General features: G+C 37.6%; 1 protein-coding gene across 1 annotated transcript in view; it reads left to right on the top strand.

Moving 5' to 3' along the window:
- FAM193A (family with sequence similarity 193 member A) overlaps window positions 1-26,175 on the top strand; it is a 77,202-nt gene that overhangs the window by 25,745 nt on the left and 25,282 nt on the right. Inside the window, exons 2-8 of the mRNA XM_059471288.1 lie at window positions 5,835-5,900; window positions 8,522-8,767; window positions 11,014-11,180; window positions 11,425-11,592; window positions 13,639-13,873; window positions 17,127-17,251; window positions 21,488-21,632. Of these exons, the coding sequence (XP_059327271.1) occupies window positions 5,835-5,900; window positions 8,522-8,767; window positions 11,014-11,180; window positions 11,425-11,592; window positions 13,639-13,873; window positions 17,127-17,251; window positions 21,488-21,632 (1,152 nt within the window). The remainder of the gene's footprint in view (window positions 1-5,834; window positions 5,901-8,521; window positions 8,768-11,013; window positions 11,181-11,424; window positions 11,593-13,638; window positions 13,874-17,126; window positions 17,252-21,487; window positions 21,633-26,175) is intronic.

Below are 26,175 nucleotides of genomic sequence, written 5' to 3' on the forward strand. Positions count from 1 at the left end.
TTCCCTTTTGCCCATCTAACATTACCTCTTTTCAAGCTACTGAATCAGAAGTCTTTGAAATGAAATTTTATATAACTGATGGCAAAAGACTTTTTTTTTCTCCTCAAAACCAATAATAATAGACTCTGATATCTGCTTGAATGTTGCTGTGCTAATGAACACATGGAAATGTGTTGTATATTACTGATTGTTTTCTGGCCCATTCTTGGGCATGCTAATTTTGCATTCTCCTTGCTCCAGTGCTAGGAAGAAAACTCTTGCCTTTAATCTATTAAAAAATACCATTTTAGTATACTTTTCTTTGAGGTCATGCTCTCCTGCTACAAAAACCCTTGTAGTTTGGGGCTTATTTAAAAATGAAAATAAGAACTTCCTTTCTATAAGAGTTTCCTGTTCACCTCCACTCGGGTGTCAGACTTTGGTGACCATGGACAGGGACCATCAATGAGCTTGGGCCAGCCCAGCTGGATCACAGCAGGCCCAGCCATGCTGTGATAGGGGACATTTCTGCGTTTCTTGGCTGTATTGGTATTGACCATAAGTATTTGGATGTGCTCATCCTCTCCAAGAGGATTCTTGGGTGTAGTTCTGGGTAATCATTCATCTGATTGCAAGATCTTCCTGGACTGTTTCTTTCAGTATTAGAGCATCCTTAACAACAAATACTTTGATGAAAAAAAGATGAATACACAATTTTTTACCTAGAGTATGTTCTGCTTTATTGGACTATGCTTTGGTTTGCTTCAGTTTTGCAGTAATTGATGTCTTACAGTGCTTATGGCATTTTGGTGCATTTTGGGTCAGTACACTCCATTGTACAAAACAGCAGTTTATTTCCTTATTTCTGGACACTGCTGTGTCCATAGTATGAAACAGCCTTTTCTGTGAGAAACCAGGCAGTACTTTGCTTAGTCTCTTGGTAGTGTCCTTTCTATGCCTTTAAAATGCTCATGGTTTTCTTAAGCAGATGAAGAATAATCAGTATGTTGAAATAAATGAAATCTCATTGGCAAGAGTGATGACGCTGCCAAGTAGAACTGATCCGGTTTGCTGTTCCTCTAAAAAACTGAGTTGTACCAGATGTTAACTGGGTATAATGTGGACTTAAAAGAGGATTAAGGAAGGGATAAGTGTTGATAGTTCACTTGCTGTGTTTTACATCATAATATCTCTTCAGTGCTGTAATACATGTTTTGCAGAGGCTGCAGTCACTCCTACCTGTGTTCAGGAGAGGTGTTGGAAGCAAATCCCAAAACCTTGCTGTGCTACAGGTCTGGCCAGCATGGTGTCTTGTGTGACAGTGCTTGCTGCCAGAGAATGAAGAGAATTACAGTGCATGTGCAGAATAATCCTCCTGTGCACCTTCACAGGTCTTACCATTCCTGGGGTGTCCTGAATCAGATTTTGTTTGTTATCTGCTGTTGAATGTCTCTTTGATACATTTGTCATCATTCTTTCCCCTCATCCACCAGGCATTTGACTTTTACAATGGCTTATCATTAAGTCAGTTTCTGTTAGGGGAGAAGGATCCTGAATTTTCACTTACTGAAATCAGATTGTTTGCTATCTGTTGAACTAAAGGCATAAATAAATCATTCTTCATATCTGCAGTCACTTAGGATTTTGTAAGCATCACTCAGCTGCCAGCAGCAGTTCTGTCACCAATTTAGCTGTGGCTGGAAGAGGAGAGAAAGCTCAGGCTGTGACTGGAGCCTGCCCAAGTCAGAGCTTCACTGGGGTGGCAGGTCTGGAGCAGAGAGTGGGACTTGAGAGTGCTGCCACCAAAGGGTGGTGGGTGATGGCAGTGGGAGGTGAGCAGAGCTGCTCCAGGTGCCTGAGGCAAGGCTGAGCACAGCAAAGCCATGGCAAATGGGATTTGGCTTTAAAACGCAGGCAGGAGAACAAGTGGCATGGACAAGACATCTGGATGGATTTGGGGAGGGGTAGCAGGCTGGTTTCTTTAGCGTTAGTCAGATACTGACTGACTGATTTCAGCCAACTTGATTCTTCACCTCCCTATATAAAAATAAGGTAATTGATTCAAGTGGTATGGAATACAATCATTATATTAGGACCTTGTACAAGTAAGTGTAGCTGTAATTGTCTCTTGGTAACATTGTTTTTTTTCTGATCTTTCTGTCTTTTCTGTCTTTCCTAATGCACCTGAGAAAATCAGTACAATTTATCCTTGCTGTTTCTCTTTGGAAGAAATTTGATTCAATCTTGCCTTTTTTTTTTTTTTTTTTGAGCCTCACATTTCTTTTGGACAGTTTAGGGTTCAGTGATGGTGAATTGAATCTAAATTTCCTTCCTGTGCCTTTCTTTTCCTGAGCTCTCCTGAGATCTTGCATCACTCTCGCTTTCATGATGTTTGTGTGTCTTCAGCAGGCTTCAGTTGTGAGACAGATGGGGCTGTGTTGTCTAGTAAGGTGTCACTCAGCCTCCTGGAGGTCTGATTGCAGTAGTGACAGGCAATTAGAGCAAATTGTGGCAATCTCAGTGCTTATTTTCTAATTGCTCAACTGCTTCTTCAAGGTCATTCTGGTGTAATCAGGCTGTATTGTTTAAACTGGGATTCCCTCTCTCTTCATGCTTTCTGCCATGAACTATACTGTGCCAAGGTGTTGCATGTCTTATTCTCCAGGAAAATCAAGGTGAGTTAGTGTGACAGTAACTTCCAAGAAATACAAGATATATTTCCTTATATATTTTCAATTGTAAATAAAATTCATAGTAAGAACAGAAATACTTCACACACACACACTTTTCATTATGGTGAAGAGTGCTTGTGGAGATTCAGATGTTCCTCATCATCCATGTCACCCTTCCTTATGGCATTTACCTTCACAAAATAGCTTTATAAAACACAAAACATTAAAATCATTAAAAACTCAGGAATGAAAAAATAAGGCTTTTTAAAATAAATAAAAAAGTTAGGGTAATCCAGGAGTGACAGCATCTAGCTTGTCACTTCCACTTGAATTCTCTGCACACAGAGTTATATCTGTCAACATATGGCACAGTAACTCAATCTTGGATGGTCCTTCTGCCATTCTCCAGTCTCTTTAGTTACACGAAGAATTTAGTGCTATTAGCTGACTTTGTCATCTCAGGCACTTTCTTATTAGAGGCTTTGGGTAAGTGCAGTTTGTCTTTTGAAAGCTTAATAAATAAATAAATTATAAATAAAAGCAGTTGTTTGCTCCTCTCGTACCAGTGAAGCACAAAGCAAGCATTAACATGCTGAAATTATTAGTGCAATTCTGAGGTCCTTGAATTTCCTTAGGATTCTTGGCTGAATGTCATCCACTCTTGGTGGTTTGCTAATTTTTCACTTGTCCATTTTCTCTGTACTGTTTTTGTCTTTTTTTTTCTAGCAGTGTTTGCTTTGAAACAGATCCTCTAATGCATATTCCATGAAGGCCTTTCACTGGGAGAATCTCTTTAAGTTCCTCCCTAATGAACATGCAAAAAATAATTCTGGGTTTGCCCTCACTTTTGGTTATTTAAGTTTTTTTTCTTAATGCTTCTATTTGTTTACTTGCTGTACCCTTACCAATCCTGACAGGCTCCTTGCTTCTTATGTGTCTCAAGAAAGGATTTAGTTGTAGTTTTAATGCCTTTTTTTTACTTCCCTAATTTATTTTTGAGACTGTCTTGTATTTTTTTTTTCTGGTTTTAGCTTGCTATTGTTTGAGCCTCATTTGGACAACTTTTACAAGATTCTTCTAATATTTTCTCTAATATGTTATTTAGCCATCTTCTTCCTTGCCTGTCACATCATTATTCATCCCCACTTAAGCCTTTTCTTTTTTTGTGATTTTTATGTTTCCTCTGGGCCTCACATACAATGTCTTATATCTCGTGGTCTACACACAAGTTTTTGATGATTCTCTTTGTTGCCTCCTATTTGTCTAATTCCTCTCTTTAAATTCCTTGGTGTTTTTTCCTCCTGCAGATATTTAGGTCACTTTAAATTCTGGGGGAGGGTTGCACTAATATTTTTAAGCAAATTCTGCACAGTGCTTAGGATCAAGAGATGTCTTTTCTGATAGCTCTTTCCATGAAGCAGTCATTCCTGATATTCAGTATTTTGTCTTGGCTTCCTGTGACATTTAGTGGATAACAAAAACCTCCCATTGTTTTTTGTCTTTACTTTTGTAACATTCTGAGTACCTCAGCTTGGTCACTCAATGCCTGCATGTTTCAGTGTGAAGGCTCATGTATTTCTCATTATCACTGTCTTGAATGTAAAGAAGGTAAATGTACTCTTTTAATGAATAAGTAATGTCTTTGGATGAATTTCTCTTTTTATTCATTTTCTTCAAAAACTGGTTTTAGCTGCAGAAACTGTTTCATTCTAAACTTTCATAGTGGTTTCTTTATTTCTCAATGTATATGAATGCCAATAACCAGTGGACCTCCAGACTGGAGGATGCCTTTTCTTGATGAAGAGGACTTCTTTTTATCAAACAGCCTTTATTTTTTCCACTTTTTGGGAAGTGTCTGAATAAAAATAGGGAACTTATTCCACATCAGCATTTTTGTTCCCATAATTTTAGACCTGAGATGCTTGGCTTGCATAAGTTTTTTTTTCTTAAATATCTACTCTGGAAAGATAGCATAGTGTATGGAAGTGAAGTTGTGTGATTTCTTATAGGCATTTTCTCTAGCAGATTTGACAATCCCCACTTTGCCTTTGGAAAAATTCAGCTGAAGGCAGTGGCTTTGCAATAATGTCCCTGTCTCTGAACTGAGCTGTTGGGAGTGCTGTGAGTGTATAAAACTGAAGGATGCTCCTTTGCACTGAGGACAGCTCCAGCTAGAGTTTATGGCTTGGGCACAGGGCAGAAATGTTTTCTGAATCCTGTCAGTACAGCATGCAAGACCTGGGGGGGTCTTGGTCAGACATACTGGTTTTATTGTGGTCTTCAGAGTAGTCTTAGAAACACTAATATCCAACAGCAATAGGTGGGAAACTGGAGGGCAAAAAAGAGTTTAGAAAAGGCATGTGAAAGGTGGAACAGAAGCATGAGAACTGATGTCTGAAATTCAAAAGCTCAACCAGTGCTCAAGAAGAAGGAGAGACTAGAATAATTATCTGACTTTATTTCTCCTTTCCCATTTTTTAAAAAATGAAATGCCTTTTCTTCAAGTTGGTGTGATCTAGAGCTCTTCATTGTCACTGACTTGAATTCATACATTGTCTTGACTTTACTCTTGATTTAGTGTCCTCAAGTAGTGCTGTGAGAGAGCACTTGGGGCTTGTAAAAGGCATTTCATTGCTGTCTGGTGTAGTCTCTGTAGCACTTGTGTAGAGGAGATCTCAGAGGTTTCTGTATGAGTTATAACCTGGGGCAGGAGGAGGCTGCTGCACTGGAGTAGCTGAATGCCACTGGGAGCCTTGCTGTGGAAAACTCTTCTGGTTAACACTGCATATTTTTCTAAGCAGTGTGGTAGTCAACTTTCAAAACGCAAGAATCTTTGTTAATTGTTTTGATTTACAGTGGAAGTTCAAAAGCTAAATGCAAGCGATCAAATACTGAAGGAAAAATGTAGTTTTGCTTATGACTTTTCTGTTTTCCTGTATCAGTTCTTTCAGCTCAGAGTTGTTACTGAAACAGCTATAGTGCAAAAGTCGAAAATGCAAACTTTTGCATCTGTAGGACGTTTTTACAAAAGAAAAGCAGATTTCTGTCTCTGCAGTTGATGATTCAAATTTCAAAAGCTGTTGTATCAGTCTTCAGATACTGAGGAAGACTTTGTTTAATTTTTATAAAGCTCTTTTAGCAATAAACTCAACTGTTGTAACCAATCTCTTGTTATTTTTCCAGGTTTCACTAAATGGTACACAATTTACAGACAGTTCTGTTGGATCAGAATTCACAGGAGTTTCTCAGGTATGTACAGCCAAATTTTGTGGGTATATATAAAAGCAGAATTATTTACTAATAGGAGAAGATACTAAGCAGTATTAAAGGTACTAAATCAAACTCTTCAAAAAGAATGCTGTGTGAGATTGGGATGTTGGTAATTGAAGTCAATTTCTGATTATCTCCTATTTAAGCTTTAAAAAACAATGGAATTTTTTTTTTAGTAAAATTTTATTGTTACAGTATGCTTGAAATTGGACTTGGATGTTAAAAATATCTATGCAGTTTTATGGTAATAAAGTTATTCTTGGAAATAAATCTAAATACATCGCAGAGATGCAGTTATTTCTGTTCCAACTTGTCCTACTTCCAGCTTTCATTTATGAATGTTATATCTGAACATGTTTCAGAGATAAAGTGAGCCTGGGTGTTTTCTTGCAGAGATGCATCCCACATTTTTTGAAGCTTGACTAGTGGAAAAATATCTTGCTTTTCACAAAATGTGCACTTTGCTCTGATGGCACTGAAGAGACATACAAATGTGACCTAATTGCAGGCTCTCTTAATCCAGCAAGAGTTTGCTGCTCATGTTGAAATGGTCACATGAACACTCACTGCATTCATCATGCTTTAAATAAATAAGAAACTGCAATTTATTGCTACATTTTAGTAGGATGGAGTCATAACAGGTATCAGAGATGCTTGTGGTCTAGATTTTGTTGAAGCTTCAGTTTTGATTCTTGATTTGCATTGTGCTCTAGGAACCAAGGGCTTTAATTTGAGATTCACACCTGTTGCAAATGTAAATGTTCACTGAGTGTGGCCATAACAAAGATTGTTGTTCCTGCTGTGTTTGCCGTGGCTTTTTAGTGATTGTGGTGCAGCTTTAAGGAAGTTGCACACATCTTAACTTCTAGAAGTCCCTGCAGAGTGGCTAAGGTGTGTTTGCCATGACCTTTACATTTGCAAAAGAGTAAGTGTCAGGTTGTCTTAGCTTCTGAACTTTTACATTTTTGTCCTCTTCTTTTCCTGCTGGTTGGAAGATGTCCTACATAAGATGTTCATAAGGATTTGCCTGCAAAATAGCTATGAAGATGTCATCATTCTGACAGGGGCTCACCTAATCTGGCTTCAAAAACACTTGCTTTAAGAAGGAAACATTCAGGGCTAAGGGATAAGCAGCCATGGCCTCCTGCAGGGGTTTTAGGCATGAATGAGATCTTCAGTTGGGTGCAGGTCAGCCAAGAGCAATGTCTAACTTGGGAAATCTCTTGGTGCTTGTAGAGCCTATAAAGGAATTGGTCAGTCCTGGCCTTTCAGCTGGCAGAGGGAGTCTTCCTGCATGAGAAGCTTTTCTAAAAACCTGTAGTAGACTCCTGGAGAGTTTGTGTTCTTTTTCCTGCCTTAGTGCTTAGGTGCAAATTCCACAAGTGGCAGCAGTGAGCAAAGGTTAGCTGTTCTTAATAAATCTGTTAAATTTCTCATGAATTTTTGAAAGATAGGAAGATATTTATGGAGATGAAATCAGTCTGTCTTTTGGGTTTTTATGTTCTAGAATTCTTAATTTTCCTTTCCATATTGCTGAGTCTGTCAGTTTTACAAATGTGAAGAACATAAAAATCAGTGTCTGTAATGCTCTGCTGTTTTTCTTTAGATGTCAGCACTAGAGAATTGATTTGTTGTTGCTGTGAAGACAAGAAGAGAGTGAATTATGGTTTAGCTTGAACTGGTCCTTTGCCCTAAAGAATTGTTCACCTGTGCTTGTGCAGTTGAGCCTTACAAGATCTTTAAAGCTATATTGTTGTTAGTATTGAGATTAGAGCAGTATCAAGAGCAGTGCTTGAATTACTTAAAATTTGCCTTTTCTTTGAGAAAGAATTAAACTATTTTCATGCTTACATAGAAGGTGTTGTTAATTAAGGCAGAGTTAGCAGTTGTAATAAAATTGGGCAAATCGGTGATTCTGCCGTTACATGGTATTTTGTTCCAGTCATCTCTTATGTCTGATAAAATTGGGTTCTCTTTGTCTTGTGCTGCCTGAGTTGTTTTTAACTATCAGCCTTGGTGAAGAATCAGCATTTCATGGCTGAACCATAGTTTCATGCACAGTAGCATCTTGGAAAATAATTCAGGTTTTGAAGTACTTCTGTCCTTGTAAGCTGCCAAGTCTGCTTGATTCAATAGCTGATAGTGGATTTGAGGACCCTTTTGACTTGTGTTGTTGAAACTGACTTAAACTTTTATTTTGTAATAGGCTTAGCTGAAAGTGACTTTGTTTCAGGTAGTATTATAAAAGGAAGTGTCACAGAGCTTCAAAGTGGAGATATTTTTCTTTTTTATCTGTAAATGGTGACAGTAAAAGTAAATATCCCTTTTTAATTTTATTTGCTGGATTATTACATCTAGGCCAAAATATTTTAGAGGGAAAGACTGTAGACCATGCCCTTAAATGGGAGTGTATTAATAGTCTGAGTTGTTTGCCTCATGGATATTGAGATTGCTGTGTTTGTTGGGACACTCCAAGTATTCTGACTAGTAAAATATGTGTGTTGGTTTTGGGGGGTTTTGTTGTTAGTTTCAAATATCAGAATATGTACTCATATGTACTCTGTGAATAACCAGTTATCTATCAAAACATTTGTTTGTAGACACCATTTACCTTTGGCTTGGGCCAGAGGGCACCATATACAACTGGCGAGCATTGTCTTCTTTGTAGAAGTGAGCGCAAAGATACTTCGATTTCAGAGAGCGGAATCAAGAATTCCAGCAAAACAGCACTTTCCACATCTCCAAAAGCAAACAACATGCTGCACCTCCCACTGTGGGTGTGTCCAGACTGTAGAAGAACAGTGGAAAAGGAGGAGAGGCACGCTACAATAGAGCAGTCTCTTGTGGTAAGGTCAAGTAACTCGGTAAACTGAGAAGATCCTTAATTATGGGCTGCATGACACTTTGTGCTGTGGCACCACTGGAGCTGTAAATGCTTGAAAAGCTTTTTAGGTGATTTTGAGTTGGCTTTATATAAAATGAACAGGGAAGTTTTTCCAAAAGTGAGGAGTTCTGGTTCTGAGTTGAGGAGTTTTAAGTAGAGCAAGGTTTGGATCTGTTTTTTACTGAGCTTTTTGCTTTTAGTTCATTGGATCTCAAGCTTTGTCCTTATCCCCGTACTTAAATACAATTTCTTCTACTTTTACCAACATGACTTTACTCATTGCACTTTTTTCTATTCTGTCTGCTCATAGTGTGTTTTCCTCTCTTTGTGAAGTAAACTGTCAGAATTTTCCTTGTTCTTTCAGTGGACTTCTTGAGTCACTGCACTTGCACTGACACCTTCCTGCAGATTTCTGAGTTTTGCTGTCTTTTCTTTCCTACATTTTTTAATAAAGAAGCACTTTATTAAAACTTTGCATAGCATGAATGTAACAGTTTGCTAGTCTTGGTAGCACAGCGAGTACTAATTTAATATGTGGTGCTAATATTTCAAGTTGTGAATTCAACCTCGTGTAAGAGCTGTGCTTATTGTTGCAGGAAGATGCCAAGAGTTCATTGACAGGTCCAGCAAAACCTCATTAGAAGCAAACTATGTTATACTGCAGAACCAAGTCTTCATGACTGACCTGGAAGTCACACACTTGGGATAATTGGAAGTACTGTAGATTGCAGCTGACACCTCCTTGCAGAGAGCTAACAGGCTTGTGCACACACCCATAGGCACATACAGGTTTTTATTTCAGAAAATCACTGTGAAGGAAGATTGTATAGAGGATGTTGTTTAGCTTGTGTTGAAAGTATAGATAAGAACCTTTTTTGTGAGGAAAATCTAAGAGTATATCACTCGTATACAACTTGTGTTTACAGATAATGTTGCTATTAACAAGGGTGGTAAACTAATCAAAAGAGGTTACATCTAAGGGAATTATAGTGGTGGTATGGTGGTAAACACATCCTAGGGAGTTCAAAGCACAGCAAGACCGAGGCATATTATTGTTCAGTTGAGTCAAATCTTTTAACACATTTAAGCTCTGTTTAAGGAACTAGCAAAGAAAATGAGTGTTCTAGATTTGCAAGGAAGGCAGGTTTTGCTTCCTACATGTTTTGTTAACTTACAGATACTCCAGGTGTAAATAAAAATTCAGATATTTTTTTTTAATTTGGCAACTGTTTTCTTTTTAAAGAGGAATTTTTAAAAGCAGACAGCAAATAGATTTTCCAAGGTTGGAAGCTTGACTTAAAAAGGCGACTATATGAATTAGTCAAATTAGAGAAGCCAGCTGGGAAAAAAAGCCAAAATTAGCTAAAAAATAAAATGTTACCAATGACTGCAAGTCAGAATACAGGTGGTTTGCTGTAGGTGTTCCTGTTTTCAGGTTGCTGCTGCTCTCATTAGCTTGCTTGGTAGCAGCTGCATGCAGGTTTGTTCTTACCTGTGTCTGCATCTTGATCCAGGATTTGGGGCACAGAAAAACCCACCTTCAGTCACAGTACTGATGTGAGAGGTTTCTGCCTGGTGCCAGGGAAATCTGGTGGCAGACTTGGGAGGGTGCAGGAGAGAAGTGTGGCGTGTGCTGGGGCTGGAGCACAGAGAAGGGAGAGAAACTGCAGACAAAAATAGCAGCGGTTTGGGTGAATGGTCTGTGTCATCTGCTGGAATTGAACAGCACTGTGCACAGGAGATTGCATCCATCTCCAATGGCAGCAGCTTTCTGACATCCATTGCTCTGAAATACTATGTCTGGCTGTTACAAACAAGGAGATTTTATCATTTTTACTGGAAAGGATTGTTAAACTCCGGAAGCCAAACACACTGTTACATGGAGACTGAAGAGATAGTGCTGGTTTATGATTAAGTGTGGGTGATGCAAGCCTTCCTTTAGCTTAGTTCATTGTTTATGCTGAAGTACATAAAGGTGATAATTATAGCCAGTGTACTTTGGTCATTAGAAATGAAGCTTTGTTTGTATCTTTGGTCGTCTCTGTTCATCTCTTGCATTTATTAGTCTTCTGAAAGACTAATTCTTTGTGCCTGATTGAGTGTGCTTCCAAAATACATGCAGCACTAACAATTGCCACTTAAATATTTGTCTACCTAATATCATTTCAGACCTTACAAACTGTTTGGGTTATTCTTTTTGTTTTTCAGAGCCAAGATTTCCTTTTGCACATGCCTCTTGGAAACAGTGGATCACAGCAGGAGTCTGTAGGAGGAGGAAGAATAACTGTTGGTGCACAGACAGTGCCTGCTGCAGATCTTAGCAATTCCTCTCCTTCAGACATAGCATGCAACTGTGAGGCCTGTAATGAACGCAGGTAAGAGCTGAACTCATCCTCAGCAGCACAGAGGTTGTAGTCAGACTCTAGCAGTGTTGTACCTTGTTTGTAGGTGTGTGCTTCAACTCTTGAAACAGTAATTTCTGGATGTCAGTATTCACCCAGTTTCATACTTTATTCTAGGCATTTTCAGATGTACTTTTTGTTTTTTGGAATAGTAGGAATCAAAACACTTATGTGATGCATACAAACAGAGGGTAATTATTTTTGTCTTCAAATGCAGAGAAAATTCAGCAGAGCCTGAACGTGAACCTCAGCAGCTACAGAATTACTGGTCTGAAGTCAGATACATGGTCCGGTGTATTTATCGTCAAGCTGGGACCCCTCTGGCAGATGACCAGGACCAATCGTTGGTACCAGATAAAGAAGGAATGAAAGAGCTGGTGGATAGGTATAATACTTCAAAGAGGATTCATTCTATTTTATTCAGGATTTTTCAATACTAGTTTGAATGCATGGGAAGCTATTAAATTCATATACTGTCTGCAATAAGAATATAAATGCATAATTATGAAATGGTCCCAGAATGTTGTTCTTCAAAAGGCCTTAATCATAAGACACTGTTAAGTTTGAATTGCCCCATGTGAAAATCTTACCTTGTGGAACTAGCCTGAATTAGTAGTAGTTAGTGTTGTACCATACTGTGATTGTAATACCTGGAAGAAATTTTATAAGAATAAAGAAAAGTTAGATTGGACACTGATCACTAGATGAGGCAGATTCCAATTTCATTCTTACTTTAGAAATCATAATTGTAGCTTTTTAAGGTGTTGAAGTGAAAATGGGCTTAATGAGATCCTCAGTGGAGAGCTTTCTGCTTTTTAGAATAGTGGGGCAAACCCTGAAGGGCTCCAGTAGGATCATCTCAGTTTCTCTCTAACTCCATGTGTGGTCAAGGAGTTTTTGTTCTCCTTGGTTCCATATATGTTTAATATACTGAGATCTGAGCAGTCTCACCTGAGCTGTAGTTCTCAATTTCTAGTTGAACCTAAATTCTGATGAGGTAAAGACACATTTGAAAGAGAAATTCATCTAGCACTGCTCTTAATATGACTGTACACCTGAACTGGCTTTAGTAGATAATTAAATAAGCATATTGCACTTTGTTTATATAAAATCTGTTTGGTTTCATACATGAGTTGTGTACAAGCAGAGCAATATAATGTCCCTCCCTATTTAGTCACACTTCGTTTATTCAAGTGTTTAAAACATGCAATATAGGCTTGGAAATCAAAGTTGTTTAAATGTTGCATAGTGTGTTGGTAATTAAAACTGAATCACAGCTGAAGTGGTTATTGATGTTATGCATCTCCTTAATGGAAAAATTTTGGAAATCAGAACATAATACTGTGTAACTTGCTTACGTACTCAGTAGCTTTCATTACTCAGAACTGTTTTTCACTTTTGAGAGAGATTATTAACAATACAAAGACAGAAACAGGATTTCAAAGAAGCGATCCTTAAGTGCCAGTTGGATTATTTTTCACTTGAGTTTCTTATGGTCTATAAAGTGAAAAATAAAAAAGGATACAGTTTGGGCAGGCACCAGTGTGTCCAGTCTCTAGTGCTAGTATCGTGCAGAATTTTTTTACAAAGCTGGTCAATGTAGGTACTGAATGCATTTTTAAAATATCTTCCATTTAGGTAGGATGCAGAAGACCATGCTGTGGTTGAGTAACTCTGTTTAAAAGGCAGAAATTCCCACTTCCGTGCTTGGCTCCTGTTAGACACAGCTGGCAAAAAATGGAGTGTCTGGTTGTTTTTGTTGGAATAAGTAGTGGTGTCATCTAATGTTCCTATTGTATGTTGGAATACTTGATGGCAGTATGATAGAACTGTTTTGTGAGTGCTGAGGGAAAAGCATGGATTAGATAGCTGCAGACTTCTATTCATCTAACTCTTAAGTACTTACCCCATTCATTTCTCCCTGTGCTGTAAAAAACCCAAAGCATTCTGTGCATGCTTAAACTCCATGCACAGAAATTTAGAGTGAAATTGGATTATTTAAAGTGGTTCAAAGCAGCCATCATGTTCAGTTTTCTTCTGTAGGCACTAATTTGTCACATGTTAAGAACATCATGGAGAAATGGTGAAGAAGCTTATCTGAATAGTCTGGGTGCCTGCAGGGTTGGATGCAAATGGAGTTAAGATTTTGAGTTCACAAGTTGAAGTGAAATTTTAAATCCTAAATAATTGTACTCCTCAGGTGTGCAGACATGCTATTCCTTAAGGTACACAGGAGCTCAGTCCCATATGTGTACAAGTAGGGGACTGGACTGTGTTCTCTGAGATTTAAGGTAGTTCTCTAAACCTGAGCCACCGAGGTTATTTTTTATGATGATAATAGTAACTGGTAAATACTGCTAGGAAAATGAAAGCTGTTGATTACATGCTCTCTTTTTTTTTCTTTTCTGTCACAAATATTGTAAAACTAAAGGCTTTGTGAAAGAGATCCATACCAGCTTTACCAACGGTTGGAGCAGCAGGCTCGGGAATACGTGCTGGAGATGAAGGTTCGCCTGCTCAGACACCTGTCCCTGGGATCCAAGGTTGCATCGACCTTAGCCACAGAGGGGCCCCCCCAGGCCCAGCAGTTCATCTCCCTCCTGCTTGAGGAGTACAGTGCACTCTGCCAGGCAGCCTGTACAATCAGCGCCTTCCTGGTTACTCTGGTAAGGCTGAAAAAACAGCTTTGTGCTCCTGCTTGCCAGGGCTGATGCTAGCAGAGTTATTTCTGGGCTCTTTCAGGTGTCTTCTGGTGGTTGTGTTCATCATTAGAGACAGGGAGATTCTGAAAATGCAGTTAAATATTCAGAAGTGTGAAGTAGGCATCTCTGATATCTTTTATATATACAGACTTGATGTAATTTTTTTTTGTTCATAAAGAAAAAAGTGGGATGTTGTTTGTGGCACTTACTCTGAAACAGATCTTTAAGCGGATGTACAAAATATTAGATATCCTAATGTGGAAAACTCTTCTCTGGTAATCTTTAATGGTAGCTTCACAACCATGATTAAGTGACACCAACTTCTGTGTGTAGCACTAACTTAAATTGTTTCCATATATTCTGAGGCAACACAATCTCTTCAAGTAGCCAGCCTGGATTTTGAGTGAAAACTTTTCATTCACAGTCTAGGATGGCTACTTGAAGACATTGTGTTGCCTCAGCCTTAATCTGCTATGTAATTTATTATTTCTAAGGTTCTACCTTTAATGCTTTTTTTGCCAACTGATTGTGATGTTGGACTTAGGATTACATTTTTGGCTATAAAATAGGCAGTAGCCTTAAAAATGTCTTCTTGAGTAACTGTCCATTGGGTGAGTAATACTATAAGCATGTTCTGTAATTCTATTTGTTTAAGGTCTTAGAAGGTTATTAATCCTGTTTTGTTAATAATCCTTTCTTGTGCATCCTATGTTAATGTCATCATCCTGCCCATCCCTTTTCTTGTGTAAGCTTTGTGCAAGGATTAAAAAAAAGGGGAATTTGGATTTTATTGCCAGTTAGGTGAAATTGACTGTCTGGATGGGTAAAGAGAGGAAAAAACAGATGGGACATACACTATGGTGGCCTCAAGTGAGGATATAAAGTGGAGAGGAAGCAGAGTTTCATTACTGAAGTAGGGCTGTCAATAAAATTAAATTGGCAAAGCAGGAAGATGTTTCCTCTAAGAAACTTGATCATATCTGATAGGGTTTTTTGTTGTCTATGCTCTGTATTTGCTGTTGTCTCTATTATCTTTCTCAGCTTTATCACTTAGATACAGACATGAGGTCACTGCTATCTCCTGTTCATTGGCTGCTTTTAACAGTCAATAATTTTCTAACAAAGTGCTTGAGAGAAGGTTGCTCTTGAGGTTGGTTTGCATTGCAGCTGGTTCAGCTGTAAAGCAAATGGTTTGCAGTGCACCTCAGCTTTCTCAAAGTGGCTCTGCCAATAATGAACCCTTTAATGCCAGAATTACACAGCTGATCAGAAAATAACCACTGTATACCTTTTTCCTGGCAATTACTGTGAACTAGTAGTTATGAAAGCCAGTAGGTATGGGAGATGGAAATCATAGCCATGAGAAAACGGAAGATGCTTGAACTCCCTAGTCAACCCCTTTCCTGACAAAATTTAAAGTAAAATAAAATTCTTCTCTTTTAAAGAATGAAGCATAAGAAAAGAGAAAATATGCCAGATTTTCTTGTCTTTTTCCTTCTGTAGCCCAGTCAGTACTGCAAACAACTTTTTACTAAGCTATGGCCTTGAGAAACTGAAATGTGAGAGTGTAGGATACTGTCTCTTGTCATACATTTCTTAGCTTTATTAAATAACCTATTTGTTAAATTGAGTAGTATGTCACAGCTTGCAGTACAGGTTGTAGGGTCACTAGTTTTTTCAGTGTACATGGATATTTCTTCTGAAGATACAAGTACACTATGGAAAAAGGAACCTTTTCAGCTAAAATACATAACAGGCAGCCAAGATCTCTAAACTTGGTGCTGCCTTCCTTTTAAGGATGAAAGCTTTGCATGTAGTGTACTGTATAAAGGCATCTAATGCCTTGAACCTCCACCTGTGAGAAACTGATTTCTCGATGAAATTGTGAATAGTTGTCCTGCCTCTCAAAGGAATTCATCTGACTTCAATAGCAGGACCTAAAGCTTTGTGCCCCAACAATGCAGGGAATGTCAGATTATACTGACAACAATTTGCAAGGACTCTGGTCAGTACAGAAGGGCCCTCAAGTACACAGCATACAGACTAGAGAAGAAAACTTTGCTGATGTTTCTTTTTGAGAAATACTACAATCTGCACAAACTGGTACACAGGAGTTTGTAGGTAAGTGTTTATTGCTTAGTTCACAGCATATATGGAAATTCCTTTATAAGTCAGCCTCAGTGAACCTTGAGAAATTATTAGCATTTTATAAAAATTTAAAATATTTTGAAGACATAATACTCAAAATGAAAAAGTACATGTGTCTTGTGCAACTCATAAAACCTCACCACTCACCCTTCTTAATAATAATACTTTGAACTTAATTGTTTTTTTTAATGCTAGTAGTCTTGTCTTCAGGTCTGATACAAATATGTTTGGTTGGTTTATTTTTTGACCCACTGCTATTAAAAAAACTTTAAAATTCAAGAGTATAATGGTGCTTCTGGGTGCTTGGGGTTGTAGTACTTAAGGCCTACTTGCTGACCTGAGAACCAAAATGCTTGCATTTAATTCTGCTGTGTGGTTGAGTCCTGTATAGAAAACCTGCATAATGCTGGCTATATGTAGGAAAACTTGATGCCTTGAAATGTATATTATACATGTTTTGAATTCTTGTGTTTTAATGATAATAATTTTAAGGTTTACCTCTTGAAATTGCATACAATTGTATGTTAATAACTTCAAATACAAGAATATTCTGCTTACTGGAGAAGTAAGCTGTTGGTCTCTTCTGTTTAGAGAACTTCATTCTTTAACCTGTAGGTGAGGAGAACTGTTTATTTGATTTTATGTCAGTTTTGAATAAAGATTATAAGTTCACATTGTATATGTCTTTTACTAGATAAGTTCAAAAAACTGAAAAATAATCATAACTGAACAATTGTTTGACAAGAAAACCTGAGAATTATGGGTTCAGATCATAAAATGCATCTTTTGGTGCAGAGAGGAAAGAGAACTTTGAGTAATGTAGACTGATTTTTTTAAAATTTTTTTTCCTTAAATTCATGACAATTTAGAAAGAATGATGCTATGGTTATTTAAGTAATTAAAAATTGCTTCAGTTTTGAGGGTTTGGGTTTTAAAACTGCATAAGATCTGAGCTGGTTCATACAGCCTGTAGGTTGGAAATAAGACTTTTTAAAAAAATCTTGCCTTGTACTGAATTTTGGTTTTTTTCCGTAAACCTGGTTTATTTCTGATTGTTTTATCATTTTAGGAAAATGAACATTTGAAGAAATTTCAGGTGACATGGGAATTGCACAACAAGCACCTGTTTGAAAATTTGGTATTTTCTGAGCCACTCCTGCAGAATAGCTTGCCAACGCTGGTGTCACAGCTAAGGTAGAGTTTAACTTCTGTTTTGTGGTTTCAAGAAGAGATGAAAACACATGTTTGCAACCACAGCATTAAAAAAAATATGCTGCTGCAATTGAATTGGTAAAAATCTTTGTGGATCTCTCTTGAAAAGAGTGTTGATTGATCAGGCTGCTGTCATAACTTGCTTGTCAGAAGAATTACAACCCTAATTTGCTTAGTTGTAGGTTACCCAGTAAAATGACAGCATCCTGTGTAAATACTGATGGTATGACTGAGTAGTACTGTTTTCAGTTATCAGGCATTGCTGCTGTTTCTACAGCTCTACAAGCAAATTAAAGCCTCATTACCTTCTGCTTCCCATAGTGCACAGAACTGAATTTGGAATTTTAAGCATCTTCTCACTGGAGAAATCCCCTTGCTGTGTGCTTGTAGGTCTCATGCTTTAAAGCTCCTGAGGCATTAAATTGTATATTTTCTTAGTAGGGTTGCTCTGATTGTAATTTGTGTACTGCCAAAGTGTTTGGGTTTTCTAGGAAAGAGGTATTAATAGAAATTTTCTTTACCCTAAGTCTGAACATTTTTAACATACAGTCATGGGTGGTTCGTGTTGACCTCTCAGTCTTGTCTGTGATGAGGACACATATTTGATCTGTGTACATCATGTCTTGTCTTGGGTAATTTTCCATGGTGCAAGAGTAGTTTGACTAATTCTGCTACAAGAGATGTACACAGTGAATCAAAAAATTTCTTTTGAGTCCTTCTTTTGCTAGTAGATACCAGAAAGGAAAAAAGAAGAGACAAAAAAACTGAATTGTTGCCAGGCTCAGCAAGAAGTCTTAGGTCCCTCATAAGTTACCTGATTTGTTTAGATGGAACTGGGTGGATATTGAAAGTCTTTATCTCCCTGCCCCAACAGCTGATTTTGTTGCTGTGTTCCAGCAGCATTTTAATTGTGTATTTTTCCAGTGATCTGTGCCTTCTTTTTCTGTGACTATCCTTCATCATGTCCATGCTTTTTGACAAGGTCTCTCTGTACCTCTTTACTCCAGTAGTCCTGACTATATAAAAGTATTTGTGTTGCCTTTATCTGCAGAGCTGAGAATGCTCTTAGTGAGCTTTATGGTTATTTCTTAACAGAAGCATTTTCGTTTCCTGTACTTGTTCTGTGCTACTGCAGTTAAAGTCAGAGCAACTGACTTTAAGTCAGAAGTTGTGTTTCTGCTGTCACTGTGGTGACAGCCATCTTCAAAGCTTACAAATATGATGGAATCAGAATCTCTTCCTGCAGGACTTTGTTTTCCAGTGCATTTGTGTTTTCTAGGTAGTTTATGTGAAACATCCTTGAACTTATGGTTTTGCCTAGTTTGGTTGACATGAATAATTTTTTGACAGGAAAGGTTCAGCACAAGCTTCCCATTTCTAGGTTATTTAGTGTCTGTCTTGTTTTTCTTTAATAAGCATAGATTCTGTTTGTGTTCATGGTCTCTCAGGATTTTATTGTTGAGTTCTCTGTATCTTGAAGTGACAGAATTAGATTTCTCTGGGAAGGATATGTTTCTTCCTTCCATTGGAAATGAGTGGAGAAATGTTCCATCACAGAAGCCTCACATGGAAAAGGAGGGATCAGCCTAGTCCTCTGGACATTTGGTGAACAGAGAATCACTTATGTGCAGTGGAGAAAGTATTGCCAGAGTTCCTTTACAAAGAGCATTGGCCTCATTATTTTCTCTTTCTGAAGAGAAATGTGAAATGGCATTTTGACATCTCAGCTTCGCTTAGATTTTGGGTGTTCGTCCTTTCTTTCATCCTTTGCTTAAATCACTAAATTTTTTGTATAACTGACTTTTTCAAAATATGTAGTTGGTGTTCTGTGGTTAGTTCCAAGGATGCTTATCAGATGTCAGACTAGAAAAGGTGTTCACATAGTGAGGTTTGAACAGCAGCTCTGTGGGGATGGAGTTTGCTTAGCTGATACAAGATCAGCTGTGTCAGTATTGCACAGCTGACAGGGGACATCTGCTGGGGTAAACTACCTGGGTCTTCATGTGTTGTGTCTTGTTTGGCTACATCTGTGGCTTGTTAGGAGGCAGCTCAGCTGCACAGTCTGCAGACCAGCTGTAAGGGCTGGCCATGGCTTGGCAAGAGTTAATTATTCAGCAGGGCTTCTGGGTCAGACACAGCGGCTCATAAGGATGTATTTTCATAATGAGTGTTTGAGGAAATCCAGTTCTTCCAAAGGTGAGTGATAAAGGTGTCAATATGAAGAGTTTCTTAGAGGTTAAATAATACTGATTGGGTTAAGGTGCCTCTGATTACATGCAGCCTCTGATGTGCCCTCTGAATTCACCACACTGCTTTATTGGGATGTGGTGACCAGTGTCTGGGGCTTCTCTGTCCCCTTTGCTTTTACAGCATGAGATGGGACAGTGGCGAGGATATTTGCAGAGCTTTGGTTAAATGACATTGTCCAAAAAAATTGTGTTCCTGATCAAAATATGTAGGCATACAGTTTGTCAACAGGTATGGCTTGAAAGTCTCAGTTACTTTGAAGTGAGCAATTCTTGTTAAATTTTATTTATGTGTTATCCTTTTTATTACCTTTGTTTTTACTGCAGTTGAGGAACTTACTGCACCTCTGTTAAGAGGACTGAAATGTTAACTAAATTGTTACTTTAACCTTGCCTCGGGGGTGAAAGAGTGTGTTTACTAGGATCATGTTACCTTTACTCAGAGTCACAATAAAAAATTAAAGTGTAAATGCTATTGCATTGCTACTACAAATTTTTTTAATTGAGTTATTTTTCTTCTAACTTGAGCATATTTTAAAAATTATTTCATGTACAGCTGCTGTGTGAAAGAGTAGTACTAGTCAGGAGCAGTAATGATAACAAATTACTGAATTTTATATAGTAGGGATCTGATTTTCACATAATTACATAATACTAGAAACAAAGGTTCCAAAAAAAAGTAGTAAATTGTGGTCTCGTAACAGGAGTTGACAGTGTTTGTACTAATAGTAAGGAAGTGTTATAGCATGAAGACACTGTATCCACTGAAACTTCTTTGTGCACTCTTCAACCCACGGACAGCCCAGGTTTTAATGTGCAGAGTTGCTTGTGCACCCTTCTTAAGTGGTTGTGTTGCAGGTTCTGGGCAAAAACAACAAAACAAATTTGAATTTATTAGCAAATTCACACTGTCAGCTGTAACTTGGTGCTTACTGAGTTGTCTGTTTGCTCAGCTCTCCGTTATGCTTAATTGCCAAGTTAAGGGATTAGTTCTTTGCCAGGTGACAGCAGGACTGTGTGGTTCTGAGGTTGGGTTGACATCCTATTGCAATGAAAATCTACAACCTCCCTGAAATGCTGGAACTGGGCTTAAATATCACATTTTGTGTTGCTTCAATTTTGGTTTTTTTGCTACTGGCTTTGATTGCTACACAACCTCTGTGACTAATTATCACACAGCTTCTCTTTAATTACTGAGTAAAAAAAATGTTGTAAAGCTTCAGTTTATTTATGTCACTTGACATTACAATTCAGTGTGGTTTAAACACATGTTATTGAGTAGAATTTTGTCTTTTATTATTTGTCAAGTCAGTGTATTGGGAGTTGGCATATTTGCGTAAGAAACATTATGCTGTGCAAAATGCAGCAGCAGGAAGGGAGGTAAGTGTGTCTCCTATTTCTGGGGCTCCTCACAGACACAGTCAGCAGTGAGTGGCATCCCCATGTTGTGTATCCCATGCTGCTCAAGTGGTAGTAGATAACTGCTTGTATCTCACTTGCCTCATTCTACAGCACATTTCCCACCTGGAACTCCAACTCATCTGGTATTCTTCTTAGCATTGGTCATGAGAGTTCTGCCTAACAAGCTTCTGGCTTTATTTTTATTATGTAGTTCTGCAGTGGATAGTCAACATGTATATTTAGCCCATAGAATTTGGAAGGATAAATATATCAAGCAACCAAATTTGAACAAATAGGTTTGTCATCTGGTTGCTCATGGGAAAGAGGCTCTAGCAATGTGGCACTTCCCACATTCTTGCTATTGTTGGTTACAGAAGATTGGAATAAGCAGGGTTTGGATATTTTTTGAAAAACTACTAAAAATACTCAATTTTTGGGATGCAAGCAACTCTGTGGGCCTAGGTGTGTCAACAATCACATTTTCACAACATTGTTTTTGGCTGGCAGATCTTAAAAGTGTGATTCTTCAGTGAAATGTCTCTTGTGTAACAAGTGCTGTTTGAACTTTCAGGCTTGGAACAACCCACGATTCCTGTAGTGAAGATATGTACAGTACCTTGCTACAAAGGTATCATCAACTGGAACAGGAAATGGGCCAAGTTGCTGAAGCATGGCTTGAATGCCAGAAAAGAATAGACGATTATGTTGATGAACAGGTAAGAGTCATACAAAAAGTCTCAAGATTATGTAGGGAGCAGTCCATGCAGGACTGTGCCTTCAGTGAAGAATAATTGCTTGGGTATTTTTATCTAGGACTTTGAAGCAACAAAATGTAACTTTTTTCATTCATGTAAGTCATTCACAATAGAAAAGCATGAACTTAAAATACTTAGTGGTGATTGTAAAATGACATATTCAAATTGTTGAAGCAGACTGTTGTGTTCTTGTTTAGAGATGGTCTTTGAGCATTTTATAAATATGTTAGCCAGTAAATGAGCCATAGGAAATAAAATAACCTGTTCCACAAAACCCCCTAAGCTTTCAAAATAATAAGTGCATTAAATGAAATCCAGAGGAAGAGGTAGATTTTAAAAATTACTCTATGTTTCATAGTGTCATGGTGATCATTGTACAGTTGTCAAAATGGAAACTCCAGTTTGTCTCAAGGCATAAATATTTGAGACTTCTGAAGCAGTCCTTTAATCAAGTATGTGGTCTGATAGCTTATTCTTCTGAATTTGTGCTACATTTCAGAGAATAATCATGTCATTGTGCTGACTCCTAGGTTGCTAAGAGCTTAATTTTCAGAAAAATAGCTGTTTACTTTGCAAGTGGTTGTTTATACTCTTCAAAAATTTCTCCTGTGGCTTTTGCCTCGTGCTCAAAATAATTAATTTTTTTTAAACACCTCAGAAAAAGTGAATATCTGCTTAGTTCAATCCTGAGTGTTCTAGAAGAAAAAATGTCTTGGAAATATAACTGAAGATAGTGAATTCTGTGAATTCTAGAATCTTTTTTCTATTTTGAGGTTTTATGAACAGTGGGAATGTGGAGAACTAATTTGAGATTCAGTAATACTGTGTTGCTTCTATAGATGACAACCATAGTTAAGTCTTATGATGCACTGTAAATGTGCTTCAGAAGTTGTTCCCTGTGTTGAAGATTTAAGTGAACTTCTGCCATTAATTTCAGTGCCTTATCGATGGAGACAGGATATAACTAATTTTATTATTAGAGTTCACTCTGTATTTGGGGACTGCATCTGTGAGCTTTGAGTTAAAAAGTTTTCTCTTGGTCTGGCTGCTTTTGTGCATCTAAACATTTGACTGCAGCCCAATAAAATGTCATCACCTCACATTTTATGCTATTAGAAGTCATCTTTCCCATGGTGTCAGGGTGTCATGGCTGTCTGATATTGCCTCTTTAGTAAGAAAGGACCCCACTTAACTGCCATCATTCAGCTATTTTTTTAAATGGCATTTCTGTAGAGTTACATTAATATTTGGTTTCTGATGGTTGTCCTGTACCACTTGGTCAGCTCTTAACTGACTTTTCTGTGTTTCTTTTTATCAAGTGACCATGCTGCTGCCACAAGTCCTGTCTTGTAGCATTTTTTAAGTTTGCTCAGTGATGCCTGTATCCTATGCAGACAGACACTCTTCTCCCAGCTGGGGAATTTAATGTGATGACTTATTTCCTAATGACCAAAAGTACCTGCAACGATGTGTGGGGGGTGTGTAGGAGAAGCGACAGTAAAACTTAAACCCTCAAATTTTAAAGAAGATAATCATATTTATATTGCTATTTAGTCATATTTATGTTGCTATTTATTTGTAGGAAAAAGCATTTTCACAGTCATACCTTAAGCCCTGTGCTGGTGATAACCTGTGGTTATACTCTTGATCAAAAATACATTATTCAGTATAACCCTCATACCTGAATTTGCAGTGATATTTTTGTCCACAAGGTAGAAATCAGAAAGCCCAGCTGCTACAGAAACTGTGAATCATTCACTTAATAGTGAATGCATGTTCATTAGTTGCTTGCTTATTGGCTCAACAAACTTGTGAGGTTTTCTTGGTAGTGTTTGAAAAGTTAAAAAGGAAAGGAGATTTAAGAATGGTTCTCACTTATGCATTGTGGAACTGTACCCAGAGGAGTCCATCAGCAAAGATAATTGATGGACCCTCCACTATAGTATGTTATGTTACTTGTTGGTGAAAAAAAGAGATTAGCTCTTGCAAGCAGTACAAATATTAATTGTTTAAGACTCTGTAAGATAGTTGTGCCATGCACAGATATAACTGAATACACTGGGCCATGTGTGTATGCTGTGATGAAGTTTAGAATAAGCAATCATCAGTGCCTGTAATAATCATATGCTACATCTTTGGAAAAACTTTGGCCTATCTTGAATACAGGAGAGTTTTAAGTATATGCAACCTGTACATCCAGTTTCTGATTTCCTTACCAAACTTAGATTACGTTTACCTAGGAGGTCCTGGGTTATTTCAGCAAGTAATGGCTAGACAGTCATATGTGCTTCATGCTGAAAGATTTCCTTTTTTTATTTCCTTTCTTACTTGTTTTTTAACTGAAATGCTTTTGCCCAGGCAGAGCTTCTTATTTGTCTCTCCATATTAATGTATGATTTTTTTTTTTTTAAGTCCTAGTCAACTTAATAGACAAAATAATATGGACATAAATTAGTTTTTGTCTTTATGGTGGCTGTATAGATAATTGAAGCAATCATTATTTTTGTGTGCTGAGAGTTTGTGATGGAGGAATTATTTTTGTTATTTTTTATGAAATAGTCTAGGAAAAGAGGTTCACACATGAAATTTGGGAAGATCAAATGTGCGATTTCCATTTGGTGCAGACTTCAAGATTTGGGAGAAACAAGCATCCTGTGATATATGTATGGACATCAGAGTTTTCACAGATGATTTAATGTTATGTTTCTGTTCTGACCAGGCTGCTGGTTTCATTTCTTGATTAAATCCATTTCAGAATGGAAGAATACTTATTCACATGTCTGTCTTGCTTGTCTGATGGAGCTCAAATACTTTTTAGCCTCAAATAAGTAGGGAGGAAGCAAGAGGGTGGTAGTGACCCTCTCTTCTCCATTGGGCAGTGTTATTCATATTCAGTCCAGATGTACAAGACTGAAGTGTAAATTTTTTCTTCTGATGGCATTTGAGTTTATCTCTCACTCCCTAGCAGAGTTCTTGGGCATGAGTCATGTGGTTTGTATTGCATCTGCTTTGCTCTGGTGAAATAAATATTCACTGGGGAAAAGAAAGGAGGAAGAGAAGTGGGTTTCTATTATTTATGGAATCAATAACTTAAGATACTTGTAGACATGGAGTATTGGCAAGGCTGCAAAGGTGGAAGTAGGAACACTTGAGTGTCAGCTCCTGTTCCCATTAATGCTCAGGTACCAGGCCTTGCCCTGTGCTGTTTGCTGTGACAGTTTCTGGGCAGGCTTGAGTGGCAGCTCCCAGTTAATGCACTGGCTGTTTTAAATGTCATTCTGTGGCATTAAAAGTCTTCTCTTACAAAGTGTAGTGAATGCAGGCTGACTTTGATGGTGGGGGCACCCAAACCAGTGAGAGCTGCTGGCCTTAAATATAGCTCAAGGGTTCTCAGGGGCTGATAGTTCATCCAGGATGAAGTTCCTGATGTTGCTTGCCATAGGCTCTGCAGTACCTTTTAGAGTGTCTGAGAAATGGTATGAGTGATTTAAGAATATTTCATAGGTGTCTTTTTTTTTTTTCTAATTTTTATAAATGGTAAACTCATTTTTTGGTGTTAATGTTATCCCACTGGAGTAAAGGAAATCCAAATCCACAGTAGTAATTAAAATATGATGCTGATAGTTTCAGAAATTAATTAGGCAGATTTTTTCTACTTAATACTGCTTCAGATCCCCAGCTTAAAATTTTATTTTCCTAAGTAAATAATGATAATAGCAATAATGTACTTAGCTTAATGTAGTGGGACTTTAAACTTTTTATCAAGTATTAATTTCTGGAGGCATGCTTTTGAAGATAAAAAGAATGTTGGTAGTGGTGTAACCCAGTGGTCTTTGGCTCACTAACCTATTTTATGAAGCAATCTCTTATATTCTATAAGGTGATAGACTATGATGATGATTATTAGGTAAATTTTTAAAAATATCTGTTAAAAGATAACCCAGGTAGTTGTTTTTCCTCACTGATGAAGTAATGATATTAGAATTTTGTAAGGTACAACAGGAGGAGTTTTGTTCTTGCATTTTGTTGTGTTAGAGTTCATGAAAGCTTTTGTGTTCCCTCAGAATCAATTTATTTACTAAATCAGTAAAATAGCATTTGTGTACAAAAAGTTACAGACTCTTGTGTTCATTTAGGTTGATATGATTTGAGAGACAAGCAATTATCGAGTGTTTTTCCAGCCTTAGATAAATCAAGGGGCATGAAAAACTTTCATGATTAAATAGTGTTAGTCTAGGTCACTACTTTTGATTCTTTGACTCCTTGGCTGATTAGTTCCACATGTGGTACTTCAGGGTTTACACTTGAGCCTGCACTGGGCCTTGCTGTAAATCCATTATCTCTAGATTTTAACAGATTGCAATGAATCTGAAATGTTGAGTATTTAATAGCAATCACTGTTTATCAAAAATATTATGAAACTATTTAATGAAAAGGAATATTAACATAAGGAGTAAGAGTGGATAAGTCCGAGTGGAAAATACAAGTGAAAAATCATATAAAT

Source organism: Ammospiza nelsoni, chromosome 4, assembly GCF_027579445.1.
Source record: "Ammospiza nelsoni isolate bAmmNel1 chromosome 4, bAmmNel1.pri, whole genome shotgun sequence".
In the NCBI taxonomy this organism is placed as follows: Eukaryota; Metazoa; Chordata; class Aves; order Passeriformes; family Passerellidae; genus Ammospiza; species Ammospiza nelsoni.